General features: G+C 39.1%; 1 protein-coding gene across 1 annotated transcript; it reads left to right on the forward strand.

Annotated features, from left to right (window-relative positions):
- Positions 1 to 517: 517 nt before the first annotated feature.
- On the forward strand, positions 518 to 9,007 carry LOC140239000 (methyltransferase-like protein 27). The gene is made up of 5 exons (XM_072318896.1): positions 518 to 715; positions 2,217 to 2,339; positions 3,663 to 3,801; positions 4,921 to 5,013; positions 8,665 to 9,007. The coding sequence occupies exons 1-5, from the start codon at positions 554 to 556 to the stop codon at positions 8,862 to 8,864; spliced, it is 717 nt and encodes a 238-aa protein (XP_072174997.1). The 5' UTR covers positions 518 to 553; the 3' UTR covers positions 8,865 to 9,007.
- Positions 9,008 to 9,621: the final 614 nt, after the last annotated feature.

Below are 9,621 nucleotides of genomic sequence, written 5' to 3' on the forward strand. Positions count from 1 at the left end.
CAGCGGTGACTGCACAAAAACTTCAAAAATTCATAACTTTTGAACGGATTGTCCGATTTTCCTCAAACTTTCAATGATGTGTTCTACTAATAATGCTACATTCTCTCAATCCTTATGTTAATGAAGGTGAACTTGTCCTTTAAAGTTTATGCCAATGTGAATCGTAGCGTGAATTAAGACCAACCGAAGCCCAGAAAATAATTTTGACAGATAAAATGCATGACAGGGCACGTTACATTCCATTAAACCCTGACACAAGAAAAGACTTAAATTCTTTCTGCTGTCAAGATTATGCCATAACCCTCGATGTGCCATGTTGACTTCCTGCCCACATGTATATCGCGTGTAATTTATGCACATTGGACTGATTACAATATGTTAATGGTGAACGAAAGTCGCATCTGTTATCAGAATTGTCAACATAATATGACTAATGTTGTTACTCTTTGACTAAAAATTCATTTCATGTTTCATTTCATTTCTCCCCATAAAAAAACAGAGAGAAACAGTTTATCTTTAGATAGCGAGGTGGCGAAGGCCTGCCCAGAAGGAGATGTCGAGCGTCGTGGTCAACAATAACGAATCCGACTTTGCCAAGGACGGGAAGGGTGACGCATACGTCGATGTTGCAAGAAATAGGATCGACGCTCTGCGCAGCGTTAACAGAGACAACGCTGAGAAGATATACGATGAAGTGGCGCGAGAATACGACTCGGTAATTATGCCCAAACGTTTCGTTTTTGGGGTCAACAGCTTGGTATCTTTTTCTATTTCAATCATCCATTTGGGAATGATCATCTTATCGCATGGACGCAATGACGTGTGTACCCCCCCCCCCCAAGAAGAAAATAGCAAAAAACAAAAACAAAAATAATAGATACATAAAAAATCAGAGGTTAACATCAGGCGATGGGGAGGGTAGATTCACTTTTTTGTTTACCTTCAAAGGGGATGGCTAGTAACTGATCAGTGGGAATCAGTGGGAATGCTGGGGTGATTGTTCCAATTCTTGTGGGATTCATTTAAGATTCAGTACATTATATATCTATTGTTCTGTGAAAATTATTTGCTTCAGAACGGTCTCATATTCAATTAATGTGCAGTTTAATGCCCCGTCACTGTACAGGCATGCTAACCTGGAAACATTAAACTGCACATTACTTGAATATGAGACCACTCTGAAGCAAATAATTTTCACACAACAATAAATACATAATGTACTCTTAAATGAATCCCACAAGAACTGGAACACTCATCCCCCAGCATTCCCACTGATTCCCACTGACCAGTTACTACCTATCCTTTTGTATTAAGTGAATCGATCATATTACACGCAGCAACAACAATCATAAGAAGTTGCGTAATTGCAGCATGGTGACTGGTTAGACCTGTCTATGTATATCTCTTTATGTGCCATGGGGGAAACCCCCTGTGTGCCACGTTATTCTGAGACACGAAGGCAGTCATGCTTTGAGAAAGAATTATGTTTTTCTAATTTGTATAACTTCTACAAATTTCTGTTAGGATGGGCATAATCGTAGGCAAAGTTAAAGAGGAATGCCAAGCTTTGTTTCGATTATTGTATGACGAATCTATTTTCAATTTTTCTTTTGAATGACCAGTTGCTACATTACTGTAAAGGCATGACTTTTGCACATAAAACCGTGACAGAAACTTAGAATGTACGAGCAAATCTAGTTGGGAACATCGCTTGATAGTCGATCACCACGTAGAATGCAAGCCGTATATGAGAGGAACAAAAGCACGAGAGACGCTCTCATTGTGCCGCGGGATTAGCAGTAATTAGCGGTTTATCGATCGGTCTTGGCGGCTTTGTTTGTTGAGCAGAATATGCGAAGTTGGCACGCCGTCGACTGAGTCGGACGTGCGAACGTGGCACATTACCGTCAGTTATCTGGGCTTCAAAAAAAAATCTTTCGAGATTAGATCCACGTGTCTTTTTCGTGTACAGGGTACACATTGGCAATATGATATATATAACGATTCGTATTTGACTTCAGTTCTAGAGGCTCACGTCGATTTTTCGCATATAATTATTTGAGATGCCAATAAGTCAATAAACGTTTGCTTTGGGCACTAGCTATGGGTATTTAGTTACATTAATTTGATCTCAAAGGCTGTTGTTTTTCAATTAATATAACGACAAAAAAATAAAAAAAAATAAACAAAATTATGAATGTATTATTTTTAAACAGATAGTCGAAGCTATATATTATAATGGACCTGTACTGACAACCAATGCTATCCGCGGGATAGAGCTGAGTAAAGACGCTGCAATTCTCGACATAGGCTGTGGTACCGGCCTCGTGGGAGTAGAGGTGAGTTGAATTAAAAAGGAGCATTCAAGACAATTCATATGATTTCAAATCATGTCGTGCATAACTCAGCAATTACATGCACATTTATTTTATTTTATTTTATTTTTTTTTTGGGGGGGGGGGGGTGGTGCGGAATTCATTGTGGTCCTGGAGCAGATAAACCATTACTCTGATAAACCCCAAACATAATACACTGAACAAAGATGATGGCTTGGAAATTTACATTATCCAGCAATTTATCAATGTAATTCTATTACAATATCACCTGCTTTTAAACCCACCAGTGTGCTTTCTTCTTTCTTCATTACCCAAAAATGACTCGACAAGTAGAAAGTTGAGCCTTTTATCATTTCAAAAATCGGGGGACTTACTTTAGCAGCGGACATAATCGGTATTTTGCTGAATTATATCTGGAGCAGGTGTGAGGTGTGAAGAACATAAATTACTTTTTTAAAGTTACCCCTCAGGTCGATCGGTCTGCCTGTGTTCCCTATTAAAACGTTTGTCTGTGATCGATACCATTGACCTTTTTTTTTTTAATCTAAAAAATTGTACTTGGGATGAAATTATGTTCGGGTGGAAGGAGGATAATAAGCGAAAACACCAGTTGTTAAATCATATTTTAATTTTGGTTTGGAAAGCCGCCTACATATAATGAAGTAAAAAATAAGATTTTAGAGGATAGATTTGAGGAAAAGAAATTAGCATCAATGAGGGGAACTTTAACCATTCATTTCAGTAAATGGGAAATTTTGAAAATAAGTATGGAAGGACCCGGAGCCAGATGTCCACGGGGAAGGGGGAAGGGAGGGGAAGGGTAGTTGGGAGAGGGGGGGGGGGGGGGCGGGGGAGGGGGAGGGGGTGAGTAAAGGGAATATCGATCCATTTGGTTGTATATCGATTTTATTTGGGTGTATATTGATGTGTTAAATATTTTTTTTTTCTTATGAAGCACTGTCATGCTGAAAGTACAGCTCCATTTAATATGAATATTCTTTTTTTTTCTTATGAATGCACTGTCATGCTAAAAGGACAGCTTCATTTGATTTTAATGAAAGTAAGTAAGCAGTGTATGTTGTGGTTTTGGTTTTGTTTGTTTTTTTCGGTGCATTGTATATTCTTTACGAATGCACTGCTTCTGCTGAAAGTACAGCTTGGTTTGATTTCGTTATAATTGTGTTTTGTTGAATCGTGGATTCTGTAATACATGTGATTCGATTTATCATGAAGTTTTATTGAATATGGAATCAATAAAAGATTATGGAAAAACATAAATTGCTTTCTAATTCACACTTACTTCATCATACTTACTTCACCTATTAGATGGGAAAGCATGGTTACACGAACATGTACGGGCTTGATCTCTCGGACGAGAGCCTCAAAGTGGCAGCGGAAAAGGGAGTTTACAGCCAGACCGTCCAGGCCAACTTTGACGGAAACTGCCGGCTGGACTTTCCGGATGGTAACACGGCTATTTCGACATTGTTCGAAATAATAACTCGATGATGGGCCTGCTTAGACGTATCAAATAACAAACCCGTTGGCTACTGGTTGCTGGTTTTGTATTTACCCAGTGAAAGTTGCAAGAACTCGGAGGCAAATAATGGGCAACAATCTCTGAAGCAGACTTTCAATGTTTAATGCTGAAATAATAATGACATAGATGATTTCTAATTTTTATCAATCATATAAAATATAGATTGAAGTGGTCCTCTTCATGGTTAAGTTACGTAAAATTTACAAAAATATATGCGAATTCAGTGAATGCAACTATCTAATAGAAGGCCTCCATTGAAAGATGTGTAACGCATGTGTAACACATCAGTGACGCTTTAGGAAAATCGGACAGTCCGTGCAAGCATGGCAAGAGTTATGAATTTTCGTACCACCATTTCTGAATGAGAAGAGAATTATGACGGCAATGTATGTTACAGTAGATCTTACTCTTTTCTTTAAGCATGTTAAGTACTTTACGATTTGAAAACAATTATGCCCAAACAAACTGAAGTCATGCAAAAACGACATACGAAGGAGACCGATTTTAAGAATGACGGGATCCAAACTATTGACGAAATATCTTAATTTTCGTGGATTTCTTAGTAGTTGAAGCTGAAGTTAACATGATGTGCTTCTGATGATACTTAATGTGTGCGTGTGTTTGTGTGTTGTTTGTGTGTTGTGTGTGTTTGTGTGTTGTGTGTGTTTGTGTGTTTATTCTTTCGTACCTCTATGGAAATTTTTGATTTACAGAAGATGAACAACGCAGATGATTTCTAGGCCATGCTCTTTCCTGATTTAATGACCTCCCTTCAATTTTCCCTCTCTCGCTCACCCCCCCCCCCCCACCTCTCTGTGTGAACCATTCTTTCTGTCTCTCTATCTTTCGTCTGTTGATCTGTAAATATATCTATCCGTTTATCTTTGTGTATCTAACTATATCTATCTTTTCACTCATTTTCAATACAATTTATTCTTTCACGTTTTTTTATCTTGGCATTCATGTTCTATCTTGTTTCCTCCCTCTTCTCCTCCTGCTTAATGTTTTTCTTCTCCTTCTCCCCCTCCTCCTTCCGTTTGACAGGTTATTTCGACGTTGTAACAAGCACTGGCTGTTTTGTGCCTGGTCACCTAAATGGCGACAGCGTGCCTGAGATGATCCGCCTGACTAAACCCGGTGAGGGCGCACTACATGACAATAATTTTATTGATATGGTTTTGGAGGAATTGCGCTTTTGCCGTAAAATCATTATTAATCAAGTCGGAAACAAAGGACTGTTCAAAGCCTGAGAAGAGTTTCCTTTTTTTAACATCGGGTACTGTGAGTGGAACATGATGTTGAAAATGTACTGATTTTAATAAATATTATCTTTGTCATTTGCATTTTTATTGTAATTGCATTATATGCATTCAGTTACCATTTTCATTATCATAATTACTAGTAGTAGGTCTACATGTCTGATTGCCTTTTTGGTAAAGTAAGATGAAATGGTGGTGGTAGATATCCAGTTGATTTGGATTTAAGGACAGGGTTAAAAATGCAGCCTGTGGTAATCGGTGCAGTGGTCATATTATAAAGCAAGCCTGGGAGCGTGATATTAAAGGGTATGAAGCCTCTTTATGGTGTATGACCTTGTCCGCAGCTGATGGTACATACATGTACAGTGAAGTGTGCTTGCTGAACAGTATTGTTCAGTCTGGACATTATCGACCCATTGGAAGCATGGTGACTTGTTTCCCTATCAATGGATCGTCCAGTTACTGTTTAATGCCATGAATGCACAGACAAGAAAGAACTGAAATGATCCCTGCAATCCAATTCTCAGTGGTTGACCACGCATGCTTTTTCGTATGTAGGCCTACTGTAACCTAGTCACATACACTTAGTATATGCATATATAATGTCTATTTTTCCATTCCTCCTTGATTTGTTTTTTCTCTGCACTCTGCACACCTCTAACAAAAATTCCTCCAGATATCTTAAATATATTGTATTCCAGTTGTGACATCATCCTCCTGTAACACTTGAGCTGAACAATAGACACAGTCGTGTGCCTTTACCATGCATTGTTATTACTACCTGTACTTATTCACAGCGGTATCACGTGTTATTGTTTTTTTTTTTTAATGAAAATGTTTCTGACAATTTTTTGAGGGAGAAATGAATGGTACAAGGCACATAAATGTCTGCTGTTAATATGCTCAAGTGTTAGAGCCACTCCGTAGAACGAGAATCAAGAGGAACGAACCGATGGCGTAGGAATAAAATTGATTGCCATCCGCATTTAAAATTAACACAAGGTCATTGCACTGCGTCATATTCAGCAATGACGATGAGGACAAGAACTATATTAGTCCCGAGTATACTCGGGCAGGAGTCTATGGGAAATGCGTGTTCTAGCAAAATCATTCCGTCCTCATCGGGATGAAATGTGTGTTGACAAAGTGAATACGTAGGACCTGGAATAATCCCTTTTAATCATTCCAGAATTATGGCTTCAGGTAATACACCTGTTGTACAGGAAGACCAGTCTATGACAGAAAACCAGCTAGGAGCAATGGTAGAAAGTTAACCCGTTCCGTACGAGAACCTGGTGGCCTACGTATTAATCTATGGACATGTAATGATTCAGTGTGGAAAAGGTTAATGGCGATCTTATGAGCAATTCAAGAGAGAGATGTGACCAACAGCGTTGAATCCTAAAACTTAGGTCCAGCAATACCAATTACCAGTCGCGTGTCAAAGGTTGCATTCCATATGATTAAATCTGCAAGTAACTCATTATTCTTTTCAACAATTACTTTGCGGGGCGACCCTTACACTGTGAGACGAATGACTTAAAGTTTGGCAGTGTTTAATTTCTCCGTTTTGGTTCTTTTCCTGACTACAAGAAGGAGCTGGATTGGGTTTTATATCACCAATAGTAAATGAAAAGTTAAAGTCGAGAAGTGGCAGTGATCAGTTGGTGTAGGTTTTCTAGCGACAACCCCGCGTATTTACAGCGAGTACAAGTTGGTGCATGGATGTGCCATATAGCTGTAATATGTCTGCTCCCTTTAGAGACTCGGTTTTGCAACGGGGAACATTTCCTTTGTTGCCGTAAAAATATGCTTAAAGGACAAGGGCACCTTCATAGACATGTGGGTTGAGTGAATGCAGCAATATTGATAGAACACATCAGTGAGAGTTTGATGAAAATCAGACAATCCATTTTAAAGTTATGAACTTTTGAAGTCTCTGCTCACTGAAGGCTGGATGAGGAGACTACTATAGCTCGTGATGTCACATGTGTACGACAATATAAAGAAAATATAAAGAAAAATTAACATATTTTCACCTTTCTCGCTTACTAAAAGGTCACTTGACTTCCCTCTTTCAGAAGGCAGGGGGAATAATATTACCCTTAACATACGTCCGTGACAAGTCGAGGAAATGTACACTTTTTTTTCAAAAAGTAAAATTTTGTGAAATTCTCTTTTTATTTTCTTTATATCGTTGTACGCATATGTCATACACTGTAGTAGTCTTCTCATCCAGCAGTAACTGCGCAGATACTTTAAAAATTCATAACTTTTGAATGGATTGTCCGATTTTCCCCAAACGTTCACGGATGTGTTCTAATAATATCGTTGCATTCACTCAATCCACTTGTATATGAAGGTGAGCTTTTCCTTTAAAATGCGAGAGGCTTTTGAGAAGGAGTGCTCAATTGTTACGTCATAGACTGACAAACAACGCCTATTCAAATTGAAGATACTGGGAGGGTATGCCCTATAGATATCGTTGAATATTTAAACGACCCAGCAGGGTATTAAAGTGAGCCCACTAGATGGGGTTTATCATAGGCCCTATATTTACCTTGTTGAATATTTAAATGACCCAAGCTATTAAGTGATTCCTGGCCCAGTCGATTTCGTGAAACATGTATTCTTTGCATGTAACAATGGAAAGCGCAATGCCAATTCCTTTAGAGAGAGGCCAATTCCTTTTAATAATAACGTTGATGCTACTCCTAGCCTTATTATGCGTCGTGTCGGATAGTGTTGCCTTCGGTCACAATTTTTGCGATACATGTACAGTCTGTACTACTGTAAGACTGGGAACACCAGCGCAGTGGGAGAAAAAAAAAAAGTATTCTAAAAGTAATATGAATAATGAGGTGAGCACGCTGCAAGTAGAGGCAGCTACGAGTGAGTGGTGACTATCCGACCTCCCCGGCTCCATTAGACTTTGATGACGGCCCCGTTAATTTTTTTTTTATTCGATGTCGGAAAGACCTTGATTTAATAGAGACTCTACTCCTATAATTGTAGTCTTTGCATTCTATTGCTTCATTCTGCATTCTTTTTTCTCGCCTCGTATTATTGGCAAAATCTTTCTAGACTATACATGTTGAGAGAAGTGTTCAATTCATTGCCTTTGTCACACCGTCTGAAGGACCACAACTAGACGGTCTTTTGAAATCAGACGGTCCTTCAAAACCAGACTGCATAGAGTATAATTGCTTTTTCCATCTAACGTGTTTCAGTGATTTTATTCTGCTAGTTTCGTTGTCATAACAAATACAATAAGAATTAGCTGTTATTGCATTTATATTTTACCAAATAATCTGTATCAGCGTGACAATGATTGATTTTTATCCTTGGAAATAACATCTATTTACCATGATTATAATTGATTTTTTTAATAAGTAGTGCAGATTAAACATCAATGTGCCTTCACTATGTATTGTTTGTTCATATTACATTGTGTATATTATCATCGGGTTTGTATCATGCAGTGATAGACCGATTATGTCCTCTTCCTTTTTTTTTTCTTTTACCCTAGGTGGACATCTTGTCCTCACAATCAGAGAGAAATGCTTCGAAGAGGGCAGAGGGGGTGTAAACCTGAAGAGTACCCTTATTGATCTCGTGCAGGAAGGAAAAATCTCCAAAGTACGGCACGAGAGAGGGCTCTACTCCATAGACAACACCGAGGGTGGCTCCGAATGCCAGGGGCTCGGCCTGGTTTATCGTGTACTCTAATCCTAGTTATGACCTCACTTGACCACCTCCATGTCTGGACACGTTGAGTATACAACAATGGACACTGGATGCGAAGCATGGTTCCATGCATGCTATTCAAATAGAGATACGTTATCATAAATAGTAATAAAGATATAGATATAGATATATATAGATATAAATGTGTGCTAAGTACAGGCGTGGCCTCATGGCACGCATGAGAATTGCATGTAGTCGTGGCATTTAAACATAATCGTAACTACTTTGGGCATGTATATGGACCTATGAAATAAATATTTGGAGAGAAGTCTGTGTATCCAGCACATCCAAAATCCCGGCGGATCCCCTATGTACGCCAGTGGTTAGTAACCAGTAGGTGGAGGTTAAAAAACGAAAGGCAACTGAGCATGCCACGACTGCGTGCAGATCTCGTGTTCTGCCATGAGGCAACGCCCCTATTTGTAGGGTCCATGGTCAAAGCATGGTGTTGTAGGTGCATGGCCATAGCATGGAGCTACATAATAATTAGCTCCGTCGCCGGTCATCCCTGGTCAAATGGACTGCACTGCAGCTATATTTGTACACTGAACTTTACACTAACCCCTGAATTAAGCCAGTTGCGATAATCGTAATCACTGCCCAGGTCGCCACCTCCATCTCCGGTCGTACGACGGCCTTATCTTTCTGTGTATGTACACAAAGCTTTGAATAGTCTGATGTATTAGACGCCTGCGAGCAGGTTCCGTTTGAGCAAACTTGATTTTTTTTTCCTTTAAAG

The sequence above is a fragment of the Diadema setosum genome, chromosome 15, assembly GCF_964275005.1.
Source record: "Diadema setosum chromosome 15, eeDiaSeto1, whole genome shotgun sequence".
Lineage (NCBI taxonomy): Eukaryota > Metazoa > Echinodermata > Echinoidea > Diadematoida > Diadematidae > Diadema > Diadema setosum.